Source organism: Phoca vitulina, unplaced genomic scaffold, assembly GCF_004348235.1.
Source record: "Phoca vitulina isolate PV1807 unplaced genomic scaffold, GSC_HSeal_1.0 scaffold63, whole genome shotgun sequence".
NCBI classification, from domain to species: domain Eukaryota; kingdom Metazoa; phylum Chordata; class Mammalia; order Carnivora; family Phocidae; genus Phoca; species Phoca vitulina.
The window spans coordinates 2,933,961-2,952,839 of record NW_022589766.1 but is presented as its reverse complement, the minus strand read 5'-3'; the positions used below and the strand labels follow the sequence as shown (position 1 = coordinate 2,952,839).

At 45.5% G+C, this 18,879-nt stretch overlaps 2 protein-coding genes across 3 annotated transcripts; both read left to right on the top strand.

The window, feature by feature from the left end:
• Positions 1-210: 210 nt before the first annotated feature.
• Positions 211-7,175, top strand: TP53I3 (tumor protein p53 inducible protein 3). 2 transcript variants are annotated; one of them, XM_032391594.1, is made up of 6 exons: positions 211-557; positions 837-988; positions 2,364-2,631; positions 4,065-4,277; positions 5,572-5,768; positions 6,541-7,175. In XM_032391594.1, coding segments are annotated over exons 1-6 (1,014 nt in total). In that variant the 5' UTR covers positions 211-556; the 3' UTR covers positions 6,724-7,175. The 2 variants fall into 2 exon arrangements, with proteins under 2 accessions (XP_032247485.1, XP_032247486.1); XM_032391595.1 differs by having other exon boundaries at positions 687-988.
• Positions 7,176-7,343: 168 nt separating this feature from the next.
• Positions 7,344-18,647, top strand: SF3B6 (splicing factor 3b subunit 6). Its single transcript, XM_032391649.1, has 4 exons — positions 7,344-7,618; positions 10,800-10,918; positions 18,089-18,227; positions 18,392-18,647. Exons 1-4 carry the CDS (start codon positions 7,589-7,591, stop codon positions 18,479-18,481), a joined length of 378 nt encoding a protein of 125 aa, XP_032247540.1. The 5' UTR covers positions 7,344-7,588; the 3' UTR covers positions 18,482-18,647.
• Positions 18,648-18,879: the final 232 nt, after the last annotated feature.

Here is an 18,879-nt window from a genome sequence, read left to right as displayed (position 1 = left end):
CAGCCTTACAGCCTCAATGAGTTAAAAGCCTGGCCGGAAAATGGACCAATTGCCGGTCAAGAGCTCAAGTCTAGGGGCGCCTGGGTGGCTCAGTCGTTAAGCGTCTGCCTTCCGCTCAGGTCATGATCCCGGGTTTCTGGGATCGAGCCCCGCATCGGGGTCTCCCTGCTCAAGCAGGAAGCCTGCTTCTCCCTCTCCCACTCCCCCTGCTTGTGTTCCCTCTCTTGCCGTGTCTCTGTCAAATAAATGAATAAAATCTCTAGTTCCCTAGAGAGAGGAAGTTCTCTCTTCTCGCAGTGAGGGCTGGAACATCTGCCAACCCGAACAAAGATTAGTTTCCCAGGCTCAAAAAAAAAAAAAAAAGAAAGAAAGAAAGAACCTGATTCGCTGTCACTAACTTTGCGTCTTAAAGGGGGTAAGGAGGAAAAGGAAGTGGAGCGTAGGTTCGGGTCAGACCCAGCCCTGGCCGTCCTTCGTGCTCGCAGCTGAGGCCATCTTGGGCTTCGGGGTTCTCCTCCAGGGACCCGAGGCGGGGAGCAGCGGAGAGCGGGGCCCCAGTAAGTCTCCAGGAACTCACACCCGGGCCTGTGGGGGGTTCCAACTCAGAGGGAGCGCAGCTCCACCGCTGCACCCCAGCCGGGACGGTGTCCCCACTTCCCCCGGTCCTAACTTGTGTTCTCTGCGAGGGATCCGTCTGGAGGCTGAAGGGACCTCGCGGGAAGGAGGGCGGGGCGCGGCGGGGGTCAGACCTCGTGGAGACCGAAAGGGAAGCTGCTGGCCGGCAGGGGGCGCTGCGCTCCGCAAAGGGCCTCGGGCTCCGTCCCTTGCTTCTACAGTGTCCTCAGAGAACATGTTAGCTGTGCACTTCGACAAGCCGGGAGGACCAGAAAACCTTTACTTGACGGAGGTGGCCAAGCCCAGCCCAGTAGAGGGTGAAGTCCTCCTGAAGGTGGCGGCCAGCGCCCTGAACCGGGCCGACTTACTCCAGGTACCCAGGGGTCAGGCAGTGGCTGGGGCAGGGTGGGACTCCAGGGCCTTCGATAAACATTCACCAGACCGATGAAGGAATGACCTAGGGCACTGCCTGTAACTTTCATCAAGATGTGTCTGCAGAATGTGTGCTGGGGGTTCTAAACAATATACAGGGATATTTACAAAGCAGCATCTACCCTGTGTTAATCCATCATCTGCTCAGGCTTCCAGATAAGGAGATGCGAACTACCATTTGTTCAGGGGGTTGTGTATTAGGCCTTGCTCTATCTCATTTACTTCTCAGGCAACCCCTGCTTACCATTCGCACTACCCAGATAAAGAAAGAGTCAGGGGTTAAGCAATGCGCTCAAGGCCACAACACTAGTAATCGGGGCAGCTGTAATTCAAATCCAGGGCTTTGTAGATCCAAAGTCTGCATTCTTTCCACACTGAGGCTCCCGGAGCTGGCAGGGGAGTGACTGTACTCTAGGAATCTTCTTTTTTTCTGCTGTTTGAAACGCTAAACTGAGCCAGCTGCATTGATTGGGGTAACTGAGAAGTGAGTGCCAGAATCACCTGGGGCACTTTTTCTTAAAGATTTTATTTTTATTTATTCATTTATTTGAGAGAGAGAGCGTACACAAGGGGAGCAGCAGAGGGAGAGGCAGTCCAACCAACTGAGCCACACAGGCGCCCCTGGGGCACTTTTCGAAAATAAACATGACCAGGGGCGCCTGGGTGGCTCAGTCGTTAAGCGTCTGCCTTCGGCTCAGGTCATGACCTCAGGGTCCTGGGATCGAGCCCCGCATCGGGCTCCCTGCTCCGCAGGAAGCCTGCTTCTCCCTCTTCCACTCCCCCTGCTTGTGTTCCCTCTCTAGCTGTCTCTCTCTGTCAAATAAATAAAATCTTTAGAAAAATAAATAAATAAATAAACATGACCAGAACCCAGGCATGTGTACTTTGAAAAAGCTCCTCAGATGGTTCTAGGGCACAGTCTTGGTTCAGCCCCTCTGCTCTGAAGCCTCCAGTCAGAGGTTCTGAGGATTGCAATGAGTCCAAAGCCTGGCACTTAATATATGAGAACTATCATTAAGGAGTCCATGGTTTTGTTCCTAGTCCTGCTACTGATTTACTTTGTGACTTCAGACAAGGCGTTTCCCTGTGCTGGTCTCAGTTTCTCCATTTGTAAAACAAAACGTTTAGATAAAGTAAATAGCTAAGGACCCTACCAGTTACCTTATTTGAATTACTTCTCCTGTCTTTTCCTGACTTACAAAACCTGACATTATCCCAATTTTTCTGAGAAAAAGAGGGACTATTGTAAGGGGGCCAGGGATGGTGACACACATTTCTGATCATGCTCACCACTTAGTGCACCCGTCTTTCTGCAGAGACAAGGCCAGTATGCCCCACCCCCAGGGGCCAGCAGCATTTTGGGCCTGGAAGCATCTGGACACATAGCAGAGCTGGGGCCTGCCTGCCGGGGGCACTGGAAGATTGGGGACCCAGCCATGGTTCTGCTGCCCGGCGGGGGACAGGCTCAGTATGTCACTGTCCCTGAAGAGTTCCTCATGCCCATCCCAGCAGGACTGACCCTGTCCCAGGCTGCAGCCATCCCGGAGGCCTGGCTTACCGCCTTCCAGCTGTTACATCTCTTGGGTGAGGAGGCCCCCCATGCTCACTGCATACAGTGTGGTTCAGTTACTTCATGACTCAGCCACCTCAAAACCCAGCAGTCCTCTGGCGCAGCTTTGGCCTGGCCGCTGAGCCACACCCAACCCCAGCGCCTCGCCCTAATGTACTACCAATAGTATCAGGTCCTCCTCATACCATGTTAGCAATGGCCTGATGTGGAGGCTGAAAATCATGGTTAGCAGTTGGAAAGCCTGGAAAGCACTGGATAGAAGACCTGTGTGTATCTTCACACTGTAGACCCACCAGTAGTCCCAGCAGCTCAAAGTCCTGCTGAGCTTCTCTTTGCGAGCCCTAGTGCAGTAGAAGGGACCAGTCAATCAACTTTTATTCCTCCTCAATCCCCCTGAAGCCAGCTAAGAGCTAATGGGGGGGGGGGGGAACCTAAAAAGACCAGGTCCCTGCTGTCAGGGAGTACAGTAAACCTGGGAAAACAAGGCATGTACAGGAATTAGACAACCCTAGAGTTCAGAAGATGGCCTTGTCTCTACAACAGAAACTCAAGATGGGGGGGGGCAGTGCCTGGGTGGCTCAGTCGGTTAAGCATCTGCCTTTGGCTCGGGTCATGATCCCCGGGTCCTGGGATCGAGCCCTGCACCCTGCATCAGGCTCCCTGCTCAGTGGAGAGTCGGCTTCTCCCTCTACCCCTCCCTCCCACTCGTGCTCTCTGCAAATGAATAAATAAAATCTTAAAAAAAAAAAAACTCAAAATGGGAACAATTAGTGTGGGCACAGGTGGTCAGAGAGGGCTTTCTGGAAGAGAAGGACTTGAAGGGTGGGTAAAGTTGAGATGTGACAGAAGGCAGGCCAAGGTGGCTTAAGAGAGTGTCAAGGTGAAATCAGCTGTTCCACTCAGAGTGAAGGATGATGATGATCATCTGTGAAAGATGAGACTGGGACTGGGTTTTAGTGGCCTTGAATGGCACGTTGCCTGGACTTGATGCAAAAACCAAGTGAGAACCACTTTATATTTTGAGGAGAAAGTGACATAATGAAAGCTCCATTTTAGGAAGAGGAGCCTGGTGGTTGTGTGTGGTGCCTGGATCATTGAGACCAGTTGGAGACCAGTTTCAGACTGAAGAGGAACTGGCTTCAGGTGGTGACTGACAGTGGGAATGATAGTTAATTCTTATTAAGGTATATGTCAGAGATGTGCGTCTCGGGATTATTTCATAAGTAAAAGAGATTATGGATGTGACTGCTAACAACTGTTTCAAAAGGTTGTTTCCCACTCTGACAAGAGGCAGTAAAACAAAAAAGAGCTGTCCTGTTCTCTTAAGAGAGCAAGAGATTTGGCATTTTGTGGTCCGGGGCCAGGTGCATATGGTAGAATATGCCTGCATGCGGAATGTGTAGCACTTGCAAAGTAAAGACAAGGGTTCCTGTACTTTGTGCCGCAGGAAACGTTCAGGCTGGAGACTTTGTGCTAATCCATGCAGGATCAAGTGGTGTGGGCACAGCTGCCATCCAACTCACCCGGATGGCTGGAGCTATTCCTCTAGTCACAGCTGGCTCCCAGCACAAGCTTCAGATGGCAGAAAAGCTTGGAGCAGCTGCAGGATTCAATTACAAAGAAGAGGATTTTTCTGAAGCAACACTGAAATTCACCAAAGGTAAACAATAGCTCCTGCAGCCCAACAGGAATTTCGGAGATGATTCAGAATCCTCACCAGCCTGAAGTTTGCCAGTGCTCTGGATCTGGTTTGCCTCTGCTAAATGCACAGCAGCTGCCCAGCCAAATTCTAGCACCCTGGCGTTTGATCTCTGGAGACAGGCAGGCAGTGTTTAGGACTAAAATGTTTCTGTGTGCGTTCTTGTAAGTGATAACATTAGACACTTTTTAGAAACCGGATGAATCACAGAGAGTTGGACTAGAATTATCCAGGAGCCATTCTTCCAAGTCACTCTGGAATGAGTTAATAGGAGCTTAGTGTGGTCATAGTAGGGTTAGGATGGTAGCTCTCTAAATGGGTGAGCCTCTGTATTCCAAAGCCAAATCTGTGTATTTTTGGCTCATCTCTTTCCATTTTTCCACAGGAGTTAAAAAGGAGACATGAAACCAAAGCTTGTAAAACTACGATTCAGGGGCGCCTGGGTGGCTCAGTCGTTAAGCGTCTGCCTTCGGCTCAGGTCATGATCCCAGGGTGCTGGGATCGAGCCCCACATCAGGCTCCCTGCTCCGCGGGAAGCCTGCTTCTCCCTCTCCACTCCCCCAGCTTGTGTTCCCTCTCTCGCTGTGTCTCTCTCTGTCAAAAAATAAATAAAATCTTTAAAAAAAAAAAAAAAAAAAACTACGATTCAGATAACCCAGTGCAGACACTATAATTTAGATGCGAATGCGCCTGCCCAGTAGACTGGGTGGCTCTCCCCTGTTCTGTTCTCATTCGTGCCTGGGTGCCAGTGGGTTCTGTACTTAACGCAGGGATCAAGAGAGATACCAGGTCATGGTGTTGCCCCATTTTCCTCTTGCTGTGGCTAGGAATCATAAAAGATGAACTACAGCACACATGTATGATAGAGTTCAGCTACCTAAACTCCATCTACAACAGTGTTTCTTTTTTTTTTTTAAGATTATTTATTTATTTATTTGAGAGAGAATGAGAGAGCACATGAGAGGGGGGAGGGTCAGAGGGAGAAGCAGACTCCCTGCCGAGCAGGGAGCCCGATGCAGGACTCTATCCAGGGACTCCAGGATCAAGACCCGAACCGAAGGCAGTCGCTTAACCGACTGAGCCACCCAGGCGCCCTACAACAGTGTTTCCATGAGCGGTGTTTCTAGTTCCAACCTATAGATTTACCACTTGCACCTATATATATACCCATATATTCACAAATATACCGTGGAATCACTTTGCACAAAGCCTTCTGTGTCTGATGAGCTTTACAAATCTGTGTTTCATGTGAAAGGTGCTGGAGTCAACCTTATTCTAGACTGCATAGGTGGATCCTACTGGGAGAAAAACGTCAGCTGCCTGGCTCTTGACGGTCGCTGGATTCTCTATGGTCTGATGGGAGGAACTGACGTCAGTGGACCTCTATTTTCAAAGCTACTTTTTAAACGAGGAAGTCTCATCACCACTCTGCTGAGATCTAGGGACAAAAAGGTGAATGATGAGTGAAAAGAAAACATGTGATGTAATTATTACCCACAAAAGTGTGGTGCATTTACGTAGCTCCAAGAAAGGAAGACCTGACACATCATATGTTAGAGAGCCTATGTAGAAACCTGCTCCCCCCCCCCCCCATGGATAAATAAGTAGCCATTTTCACAGAACTCAATTAGTAAGTGGTCAACAGAAGTCTCAACATCTTGGAAAGAAGGTAGCTAACATTTCACATACAAACTTTATAACAGAATGAACAAAGCATTGACAATACTAGGAAATATATTTTTCATAGTACCAAGATGTTGTCTTTCAAAGGCTGAACTCTTCTCAGTGTTATAAGAAAGGTGAATAAGGTTAGTTAAGGCTCTACCTTCAACAGATTGTTACTGAATCTTTTTGTGGTACTCTAGCAGGTGCCAGACTGGAGAATGTTTCCCAACCTAGGGTTTCACACCTGTGCGGTAGCAGAGCTTAATCCCTTTTGAACTGAGCCTATAGAAGTCCTGTCTGTGGCTGCCGCCTGCTTTAAGCCCTGTTGTCAGTACCACTAATATTTTAGTACAGGATTCAGTCTTTTCTCTGGTACAGAAGAGAGGTTATACATTTGGGGGCGTGCACATACGTGCTGGTAGGGAAGGGGTTAGGTACCCCATGTGTGCATTTTCAGATGGCGTCTACATTTCAGAGAGCACAAAGGCTAATAATTAGCAAGATGGGGAGCGGCAAGGTGAAGTCTCCGTCTAGACTGATGATCTCCTTTTATCTTAAGTACAAGCAAAGGCTGGTGGAGGCTTTCACAAAACAAATCCTGCCCAACTTCTCCACGGAGAGCCCCCAACGTCTACTCCCGGTGTTGGACAGAGTCTACCCCGTGGCTGCAATTCAAGAGGCCCATGCATACATGGAGAGCAACAGGAACGTGGGCAAAATCGTCCTGGAACTACCGCAATGAAGGAGAAGGCTTTCCTAGGACAAAATGGATAAAAGTCCATAGTACGCAGGAAAGAGATCGCGTGTTACTCCGGGCCACCCTGTAACCCACTGGCCCTCCCCTAGCCTCGCCTACTGATCCGTGTAAAGCCGATCTGAGAAAATAAAGAGTAGATTCGAAGGGTTGCCCTCTCACTGTGGCGGCCCCAGACCGCGGACTGAGGCCGCCAGGGCGGGAGTGGGGTGGGTGTCGCGACCGCCGCCATCGTAGGGATTACAGCAAACGCCCGAACAGTGGGCGCTCAACTCGGGCTGCTCCAGAGCCGAGGGTTCCGGGTACGGGAACAGCGTCGGCCACCACACGACGTGCCACAACTCCCTTAGCTCCCCTCTGCGCAGCACCAGAGGCCCGGGCCCACCCATCAGCGCCCCAGCTCCCGCGAAGCGCACCTCGAAGAGGCCAGGCTCCGCCCTCTCCCGCAACTCACCTGGGCGCAGCCCCACCTCGTCCGGCTCTCCTAGGCCCGCCCCCCCTGTCCAGCTTCCTTTGCTCAGGGCCGCCCGACAGGAACACCGCCCCTTCTTAAGCCCAGGTCCCGCCCTTTCCGGTGCGCAGCTCATAAAAGTGTCTCGAATGCTCACCTTTCATCGTTCCGGCCTGTTTTTCGTCTCATGTTTGTTTTGCCCCGGAGTCTTTTCGAAAGGGGGTATTACGTCAGCACGTCTGGGCGTGAGACGGCGATAATCCGGCGTGTTGTAAAGCTTCCGGCGGAGGTTGGATGTTGATGTCCTGGCCTTGACGCGGTGTTGCGGTCCGGTAAAGCGAGCTCCGGAGGTGTCCGGAGGAATTCCAGTGTTTGCTGCGGTAACCTTATCAGCCCGCCAAGATGGCGATGCAAGCGGCCAAGAGGGCGAACGTGAGTATCGGGGCCTTCTGCGGAAGAGGGGGGGACCTCCCTCCTGGACTTTCTTAACGGTGTGGAGCTGTGTATTTTGCCCCTCTTGGGTTCCCCAGGCCACAGTAGCCCAGAATTTACTGTGTTATCACTTGGAGTTCCATCCTGGCCCCATCGTTACGGATATGCTTCTTGAGCCACAGTTCCGCCTCCACCCCTTTTGAGAGTTCCCTCGATCTCTTATTCTGGCGTCAGTGATAGTGTTGGCCCTACAGTCTTTGTTGTTTGATCTGCACCTAGGACTTGGCGACAGGATCTTCTCCGCCCTAAAGTCAGTAGCACAGACGAGTCCCCAATAAGTAACCTAATACTTGACAGGCAGCCAGAGCCTGGGATTCTCCTCAAGTCACGGGGCTTTTTGGGTCCTTCATTAATGTCTTAATATTTTTGAACACCTATGTACCAGAATTGAGAGATAGGAAATAATTCAGAAGTTAAATTTACTGAATACCTACTGTGTGCCTGACACTAGTGTACGTATTGGGGATACAACAGTGAATAAAACAAAAAGCCCTTCTGTTTACATTCTAATGTTAGAGAATGGGGTATTATAGAAACCTAAGAAAAAGAGGTTAGGTCAACTGTAAGGCAGAGAGATATAGGTTGATGAAGACAGAAAATTGGACATGGTGAGATGCAGAATTTTGGTCACCTTGATGATCATTCAGTGGATGAAAACTTGGTTGCAGTGGGATGAAAAGAGGATGGAAGTTAAGAAAATTGAGACAGCTCTTTCCACAAGTTTTCATGTAAATAGGGAGTACAGAGATTGGATGATAGTTGACTTTTTCCTCCTTTAAGATGTGTGGTATAAGGTGTATTTGTATGTCAGTGAGAATGATCTGATAAAGTGTGAGAAATTGATGATGTGGGAGAAGGATGAGGTAAGTTCAGGAGCGAAGGTTTGGAGTAGACAATAATGAGAGGGAGAGGGGGTGGATATGGATGAATTTAGATTGTTGGGTTTAGTGACATGAATATAAGGTACTTACCATTCGGTCATATATACTTTCTTCAATAAGCAAGAGGCAAGATCAACTCCTGGGATAGGCAGGGAAAAGGTTACAGCCCAACTCAGATGGTGGAGGGAGTGGTGGTGGTAAGGTTTAAGAAGAGAAAGTGTGATACAGTGTCTTACAGAGTGAGAAAGCAGATTAATGAGAGAAGTGTATTATAATTGGAAGTGTTGATTGTCTATTTGAACTCAGTTTGAAATCTTAAATCTAAAACTTTATTGTACTTACTTGTTGACTATTTGTCAGCACTACTAGTTTGAGGGGAGGGATTAAGTATCCTCTTTTTCCTTTTATACAACACTTAGCTTAATGCCTTAAAAAGCTGAGAGTTTAATAGTTATTGAGCAAATTAATATCCAGTATGTAACTGAATATGTTAATAAGAACACAGGAGTGAACTCTAGATGGGAGATACATATTTGAGTCATCAACTTACTGTGGAAACCATGTGTGTGGTTAAGAGATGAAAGAGGGTATAGAATTAAGGAGAGTATACAAAGGGTCAAAAAGGAGTCTAAAAGTAAAACTCTGTAGAAGAGGATATTTTAATGGCAAGAGTGAGAAGAACTAGCCAGAGAGGTAGGAGCAAGCCAAGGAAATAAAGTGTCAAGAATAGTCAACAGTGTCAGAAGCCTCAGAAGTTAAGTGTGATGATAATTGAATACCGCAGTTAAAAGGTCTTAATGTCAGGTGCCTGGGTGACTCAGTCGGTTAAGTGTCCAACTCTTGGTTTCAGCTCAGGTCTTGATCTCCAGCCCCATGTTGGGCTCCGTGCTCAGCACAGAGACGGCTTGAGATTCTCTCCCTCTGCCCCTCGCCACCCCTTTTATAAGATTTGTTAAATCTTTTTATAAGATTTTTTTTTCTTTCTTTTTTTTTTTTTTAGATTTTATTTATTTATTTGAGAGAGAGAATGAGAGAGAGAGAGAGCACATGAGAGGGGGGAGGGTCAGAGAGAGGAGCAGACTCCCTGCTGAGCAGGGAGCCCGATGTGGGACTCGATTCCAGGACTCCAGATCATGACCTGAGCTGAAGGCAGTCGCTCAACCAACTGAGCCACCCAGGCGCCCAATTTTTTTTTCTTTTTTAAAGATTTTTATTTATTTGTTTGACAGACACAGCGAGAGAGGGAACACAAGCAGGGGGAGTGGGAGAGGGAGAAGCAGGCTTCCCGCTGAGCAGGGAGCCTGATGCAGGGCTCGATGAGGGGCTGGATCCCAGGACCCTGGGATCATGACCTGAGCCGAAGGCAGACACTTAACGACCGAGCCACCCAGGCACCCTTTTTATAAGATTTTTTTAAAAAAGGTCTTAGCATAAAAGTATTTTCATCAGTGCTGGGGTGGAAGCTGGGTTGTGGTAGGTTGATGAGTGTCAGTGAAGTAAAGAATATGAGGTAAGTGAGTATAGACTATCTTTCCAGATGCTTTACTGAAAGAAAAGAGAAAAGCAAAATAGGATAGTAAGTAGAGAGCTGATAAGTTCAGGGAAGGCAGAAACCTTGCTTTTTCCCTTCACTGTGTAATCCTAATACCTAGCCTGATAGGTGCATGAAGAAGGTGCTCAGTAAATATTTCTTGAATGAAGGAAGAGGGATACAAATGACTATTTTGTTTTGCATGACAATTGTCAGGACTAAAGCTGCTCACCTAAGGAATAGAAGCCAATGATGAAGGAAAGACTATAAATTCAAGAGAGAGAAGATATTGTTGATTCAACAGGTTCTTGAAAAGACCAGATAAGAGTCATCAATAGGAGTTTTATTGTCTAGGAAACAGGAACACTTCCCTTTGTTCTTTCCCATATATGTCTGAGGCATTGAGGACTTTTAAATGAGGTTGGAGATCCTTGTTTAACTGCAGTGACTGGAAGCCTGGGTTTTATAGTAGCCCCTTACTAGTTACTACTAATAGTCCTCCTCGTGCCCAGTTTCTTTTCTGAAAAGGATGTCATTTTCAGGAACATCAGATTATAATTTTTTTAAATAATTCTTATTCTTGCCTATTATGTGGGGTTTTTTTGTTTGTTTTTACTGTGAGAGTTTATTATGAGAATTTTTTTTCTCATAATGGTAGTGGTAGCACTCCTGCCCTGATTACAATAATAGTATATATTTCTCATTTTAGATTCGACTTCCACCTGAAGTAAATCGGATTTTGTATATAAGAAATTTGCCATACAAAATCACAGCTGAAGAAATGTATGATATATTTGGGAAATATGGACCTATTCGTCAAATCCGAGTGTGAGTCTTACTGAGACTTTTGAAATGTCGTTTCAAGAAAATGATTGTATAATCTCAGCATTATAGCTGACAGCAAGGCCTAACCAAAAGCCTAGAGACTAAATGGATTGAAATCTGGGAGATGAGATTTTTTTTTTTGTACAGAAAAAAATGAGACCTTCCTGATCTAGCTCAGTGAGAGCCAAGAATAATAGTTGTGAAATTAGAGAAGGCATGAAGTAGTAATGAATGGTTTGAGGGGAATGGGTGGGAAGAGAAAGAACATTTATTGCATGACTGTTATTTGTAAAGTCAGATAACATACTGTGTTTTTTATATGCATTAACTCTAATTTTCTCTCCTATCTCCTTTACTGACTCCAGAATTCCTGAATAAACTGAGTAAGGAGGTATAAAAGTAACTGAGAAAAATGATTTTTTTCCCAACTACAGCTTTCTATTGAAGATTTATTTTTTATTATTATTTTTCCTATTGAAGATTTAAAAGTATATGGGAGAATAATTGCAACACAAGTTCAGGTTTTAATTAAATCTAAAAATTGGGGTTCATATCTTCAGATGATATTTATTAAACATCTACAAAATGCCATTTTTGTAATAGGTGCTTTTATTTGTATCACCAACACTACAACCCTATGTGGAGGTGATAATTGGGTTTTGTTTTGTTTTGTTTAAAGATTTATTTATTTGAGAGCACGAGCGAGCGTGGGAAAGGAAAGGCGTAGGGAGAGAGAATCCTCAGACTCCCCGCTGACCCGCTGAGCACGGAGCCCAGCATGGGGCTCAGTCCCAAGAACCTGAGATCATGACCTGAACTGAAACCAAGGGTCAGACACTTAACCAATTGAGCTGCCCAGGCGCCCCGATAATTGTGTTTTACAAGTGAGACTACCAAGGTCCAGAGAGTACAAGTACTTTTCTAGCTTCACACAACTATTTAGTGATAAAATCTTCTGATTCTAAATTGAATATTTACACTACCCAGATCCATAGCCAATGATACTGTAATTAGTATACATGGGCCACTTACCTAAGAGTTCATCTGGATTTTTTTTTTAAGTTTATTATTATTTAATTTAATTAATTAATTTATTTTTAATGTTTTATTTATTTATTCATGAGAGTCAGAGAGAGAGAGCGGCAGAGGGAGAAGCAGGCTTCCCGCTGAGCAGGGAGCCTGATGCGGGACTCGATCCCAGGACCCTGGGATCATGACCTGAAGGTCATGATGCTTAACCATCTGAGCCACCCGGGCGCCCCTATTATTATTATTTTTTAAAGATTTTATTTTATTTATTTGACAGACACACAGCAAGAGGGAACACAAACAGGGGGAGTGGGAGAGGGAGAAGCAGGCTTCCCGCGGAGCAGGGAGCCCGATGTGGGGCCCAATCCCAGGACCCTGGGATCATGACCTGAGCCGAAGGCAGACGCTTAACAACTAAGCCACCCAGGCACCCCTTATTATTTTTTTTTTAATTAATCCTTACACCTAACATGGGGGCTCAAACTCACGACCCTGAGTTCAAGAGTCACACACTTCTACTGAGCCAGCCAGGCGCCCCTGAGTGTCTCTTTCTATTTTCTTTCTTTCTTTTTTTTTTTTAAGATGTATTTATTTATTTATTTAGAGAGTGAGAGAGCGCGTGAGCAGAGGGAGGGGGAGAGGGAGAGAGAATCTTAAGCAGATTCTGCACTGAGTACAGAGCCCGATACACGGTTTGATCTCATGACCCTGAGATCATGACCTGATCTGAAACCAGGAGTTGGACGCTTAACTGACTGAGCCACCCAGGCGCCCCTGAATATCTCTTTCTTAATAAATTTTCTTTTATGAACTGAGAGCTGCTTCTTGGCTTTTAGAACTCTTTGAGATCTTGAGGACTCTCCTTTTAAATCATCACTTTCCTTCCAGAAAGTAAACCAAATGCTAGCAATACATCATCATTGGTACTCAAGTGGGGATGGAAATGAAGTGTTACAGACCAGCCATCCTTTTTAGGAAGTCTCAGTCCTTTGAGTATTTGATAAAAGCTTTGGATCCTTGCAACAGAACAATACATGAAACATTTTGCATATGATTTCAGTGGGTACATGAAACCTAGGTTAAGAAACCCTGTTCTAGGGGCGCCTGGGTGGCTCGGTTGGTTAGGCGACTGCCTTCGGCTCAGGTCATGATCCTGGAGTCCCTGGATCGAGTCCCGCATTGGGCTCCCTGCTCGGCAGGGAGTCTGCTTCTCCCTCTGACCCTCCCCCCTCTCATGTGCTCTCTCTCATTCTCTCTCTCTCAAATAAATAAATAAAATCTAAAAAAAAAAAAAGAAACCCTGTTCTAAACATAAAAGAATGGTATACAGAAGATCCCCTGACTTGGAGACCAGGAGATAGGATTCTGCTTCAGGCCCTGCAACCGTAGACAGGTTGTCTAGCTTCTTGGTTTTCTGTTCTCTCACTTGTAAGATAATCTAGATAGACTGTGCCTTTCAGCTTTTAACATGGAGGCAGCATGATAAATTTACTGAATTGGTTGTAAGACCTGAGTTCAAATACTAGCTGGACATTGATTAGTCATGTACAACTGGGCAAAATATTTAATCCCTCTGAGCTTCAGTTACTTATGAAACACAATCTTCCTAACCTACTGTCTTAAAAGAATTTTTTTAAATTATTAACTATAGGGGCGCCTGGGTGGCTCAGTTGGTTAAGCGACTGCCTTCGGCTCAGGTCATGATCCTAGAGTCCTGGGATCGAGTCCCGCATCGGGCTCCCTGCTCAGCAGGGAGTCTGCTTCTCCCTCTGACCCTCCCCCTCTCATGTGCTCTCTCTCTCTCTCTCTCAAATAAATAAATAAAATCTTAAAAAATAAAAAAATAAAAAAAATAAATAAATTATTAACTATAATGTATTATTTGTTCCAGGGGTACAGGTCTGTGATTCATCAGTCTTACCCAATACACAGTGCTTACCACAACACATACCCTCCCCAGTGTCCATCACCTAGCCACCCCATCCCTCCCACCCCCCTCCACTTCAGCTTAAAAGAATTTTAATAAGGATCAAATTAGATCATGCCTGTGAAAGCACTTTGTCATGGAGTATTTCCTTCCCAGTGTGCATTAGCCACCCCTCTTCTCTGCTCCCACAGCACCTTCTACTTTTAATACATGATTTTGCTGTTGTCTGTGTACTTGTCTCTCCTGCCAGCCTGTGAGCTACTCCAGGACAGGCATCATACCGTCTTTTTATTGTGGGTTGATAGTTGTTGTGCCTGATACATGTTAAACACCCCAGGTATATAAGTAAATGAATAATACAGAAATTGGTTGTGACTGACTTCTGAAAGTGTTAACAAAATTTATTGATAGTACACAATTAAGAGATGCTTACATCAGTGAAGTTAGAGAGTGTTTCAGAAAGCCAAGGTAGATAATCAAGCAGTGGCATCTTTAGAAGGGTGCGGAGTAGCGCAGGGCCTTTGTACTCTGGTCCCTCCATTGGAATGGTTTTCACCCAGCTCATCTCCTGTCCAGCTCCTCATTCTTCAGGTCTCCACATCAGTGTCACCTTTTCAAAGAGGTTTATCCTGACCACCCTAGAGTTAAGTCATCCTTGTCCTCCCAGTAATCCCTGTCACCGCTGTCTACTTCCTTTATATTATTTCTCATCTGTATTTATCTGTCTTTCTCCCACTTGGATAAAGTCCTTGAAGGGAGGGATGATGCTTGTCTTTTTCACTATTCTATTTCCAGTGCCTCTCATACAGAAAGAACACAATATATATTTATTGAATAAATTCACAAAAGCATGAATTTGGGTCTAAATTATAGATTGAGAAACACGTTATTTTGTTCCCTAGCTGTGATCATGCTTTATCACATATTTGGCACCTAAAACTAGGGTGACCAACCTTCCCAGTTGGCCCAGGACCAAGGGGTTTTCTGGGATGTGGACTTACAGTACTAAAACCTGGACAGTTTTGGGCAAAAGGGATGCATGGTCACCCTTCCTGGCATGTAGCAGACACTTGGTGCTTTGAACTTTTTAAAGCCCTTTCGGGGCGCCTGGGTGGCTCAGTCGTTAAGCGTCTGCCTTCGGCTCAGGTCATGGTCCCAGGGTCCTGGGATCGAGCCCTGCGTCGGGCTCCCTGCTCAGCGGGAAGCCTGCTTCCCCCTCTCCCACTCCCCCTGCTTGTGTTCCCTCTCTCGCTGTGTCCCTCTCTGTCAAATAAATAAAATCTTTAAAAAAAAATAAAGCCCTTTCATACCTTTTACTTTTTTTTTTTTTTTTTAAGATTTTATTTATTTATTTGACACAGAGAGAAAGAGACAGCTAGAGAGGGAACACAAGGAGGGGGAGAGGGAGAAGCAGGCTTCCCGCCGAGCAGGGAGCCCAATGTGGGGTTCGATTGTGACTTGAGCCTAAGGCAGACACCCAATGACTGAGCCACCCAGGCGCCCCTCTTTTTTTAAATTTGTTTAAATTTAAAAAAATTTTTTTTTTCAAGCTAATGCATTCTTGAAAATTAAGAGTCAAAAGTCCAAGAGTTGGAGTGTCTAGCTGGCTGGTAGGAAGAGCACACCGATTCTTGATCGTGGGGTTTGAGCTCCATGTTGGGTGTAGCCATTACTTAAATTAATTAATTAAAAAAAAAAAAGGTCCAGATGTTGTTGGACTCTTCCCAGAGAGTAAGGAATATTATAAAATCCCTCACTGGGCCCATTCAGCCTGACGGCCTGTAAGCATTCAAGGACACCGGCACCCTCCGACCACCCCAGCACTCTGTACCTCTCCCATCCCCTTTTACATGAAGTGAGCTCTGACCAGGGCCCAACTCTGTAGTCTTGTCCGAGATCAAATTTTAACAGGTACCTCCCCTTCCCATGGCCTGCTACCTTTGCTTGACCCTATGTGGGGACTATGACAGATGGAGAAGCAGCCCACGGTCTTAAACTTTATTCCACAGTTGGCACTGGGTGGCTAGAACACAGATGGAGGGGTCCATCTTTATCACACTGGGAGCATAAGCTGAGTGGGACCTGTGCCCATTGCCCCCACTGACAAGCACATGGCCATCTGCTGCCTGCAGTTTGTTGCTCTTCACACTTCCCTACCTCCCTGCGGAAGGAAGCTGGTGAGGTGAAGAGAGGAGGTGGCAAGGAAAACCTACACAAGCAGCAGCTCCATATCCACGAGCAAGGTCCAGCTTCCACTTCTAGCCACCTTCTACCCTGGCCTGCAGATAACCCCTCCCACAAGCACACTCCCTCCCACCCATGTCTGCCAAAGCTCTGCCCTTTTCCTCGAGCCAAACAGGGCTGCATAATGCATGGGAGTGCATATATTATTAAAAATGAGAGGCGCCTGGGTGGCTCAGTCATTAAGCTCTGCCTTCGGCTCAGGTCGTGGTGGGCCAGGGTCCTGGGATCGAGCCGCATCGGGCTCCCTGCTCCGCGGAAAGCCTGCTTCTCCCTCTCCCACTCCCCCTGCTTGTGTTCCCTCTTTCGCTGTGTCTCTCTCTGTCAAATAAATAAATGAAATCTTCAAAATAAAAAATAAAAAAAAATGAATGTACAAAAAGTTGGGAGCTGACCGTACCACATTTTAGAGCAGTCGATCTTCTAAGTGGGAGAAACCACATTAACTCTTTACATCCTTTCCTGGCCATAAAGGATACTGTTTTCCTAGATACCATTTATAATTTTGCCATCTTCTTCATAGGGGCTTTCACCACCACCCCCTCTACAGACACAAATAGTTCTTATTTTTATGGATTTGATAAACCTTAGTAAAATACTTCTCAGAAACATTTGTTTCCTACATTGATGGAGACTCTATTGTCTTTAACAATTGAAACTAAAGTTAGAGTTAGGGAGGGGAGCCTGGCTGGCTCAGTTGGTGGAGCACATGACTCTTGATCTTGGGGTTATGAGTTCTAGCCCCACACTGGGTGTAGAGATTACTTAAAAGTTAAATCTTAAAATGAGTGAGGGAGAAAATTAAAATGTTTAGAAACAAGGGACTAGTTACCAGGTAATAGTGTGGTAAATAATTTAAGTATTGGTTCTGTTGCATAAATGTGCAGTAGGAGAAACCTCATTCTTGACATTGCTGATTAATAGCCATCACTCTTAAATACTGTACTTTCCAGCTTAAGACTGAGAATTGGGGGTGCCTGGATGGCTCAGTCAGTTAAGCGTCTGCCTTTGGCTCGGGTCACGATCTCCGGGTCCTGGGATGGAGGCCCAGTTGGGCTGCCTGCTCAGCGGGGAGTCTGTTTCCTCTCCCTCTGCCCCTGTGCACGCACCGCCCCCCAACGCATGCTCTCTCTCTCAAATAAAATCTTAAAAAAAAAAAAAAAAAAAGACTTAGAATTAGTTCTTAGTGTGAGAAGTAGGAAAGACGAACAGTGCACATGAAGACTGGGACAAAGCTTCAAGCTAGTTCTTTGCTGCTAGTACTCTGATAGCTGTAATAGTAGTGTTGACCAAGCAAGTTTAACCTGTAGCTCTTTTACTTAAAACAGAAAACAAAAATTAACCTTAATTCAAGAAATAGTAGGCTTGTCCAGCATACCTATCCATAATGCTTATTTCCTCTAACAGTGTTCAGGTTGATCTCAAAAGACTTAAACTTCAACTCACTGTCTTTAATCATCTGTGGTTAGTGGTTTAAAAGACAGTTCTGTTATTCAAGTATCAGTGCTCAGGTAAATGTGTATTTTTTTTCCACAGTATTTGTTATTTATTTATAAAGAGAAACTATTCCATAGCTCAACAATCATGTATCATAGTTCAGGAACACAGGTCAGTGACAAATTTCCATGGAACTCACCCCAAAGAAATTCTTTACATTCTAAAATCACTTTGCACTCTGAAAGATACCAGCCTTTTTCATCTCCTCAAAATCTCTTATAGAATCGTGATTTCTGTAGAAATCTGCATATCCTTCTTTCTTGGTTTGGCCACAGCAAACTTCTAGAAAGTTGCAACCCCCAGGGAATGCTCCAACAATATGAAATCGCAGATGCTTGGCCAGAAGGCCTCCCATCTGAGGTTTTGTCAAAGCCCTGGAAGTCATGGTAGCTATTCTCCTTAACACCCGACCTCAAACCCAGTGTCCTTCCTAACTCCGGTAAATGTGTATTTTAATTAAGTCTGATTTCACTCTGCAGGGGGAACACACCCGAAACTAGAGGAACAGCTTATGTGGTCTATGAAGACATCTTTGATGCCAAGAACGCATGTGATCACCTTTCAGGATTCAATGTTTGTAACAGATACCTGGTGGTTTTGTACTATAATGCCAACAGGGTAAGTATTAGCCACAGTCCTCATTGCATGGGGAGCCCATGTTAAGAAGTAGTGTACCATGAGGGGAAGAGTATACTGTGAGTTCTTGTCTCGCTAGTGCTATTGGTGAAATTCATTTGACTGCAGATCAGTAACTGTTAACTCTGGTGCTTACCACATTTTAGGCATTTCAGAAGATGGACACAAAAAAGAAGGAAGAGCAGTTGAAGCTTCTCAAGGAGAAATATGGCATCAACACAGATCCACCAAAATAAATGTTCTCTGCATTTTCATTTTAGACTAAAACCCATAAATGATTACCATCACCCTTTTCTTATTTTTAATTAATGCTGAATGTTGTAATTTCTTATTCGAGATTCAAAAGGACCTGCTTGAAACTTTGATACGTGTTAGAATATGTTATGTGAATAAATTTGTAACTTTTTGTAAAACATTTCAGTGTTTTCTCTTAAACTTTCCCTTCTTATTTGATACCAGAAAACAGATCAGCAGTTGAACCATATGAAGAATTGTTTGGTGGTAGGTGGTCAGAGACCAAGCTTCTTAAGAGCAGGGAGCTTCTTGTATTCTTAATGCCTCTGATGTCCAGTCCAGTGCTTAGCCATCAAGGGAAGTTTTTAGAGTGCTGTCATTTATTGAATCTTAACAACTC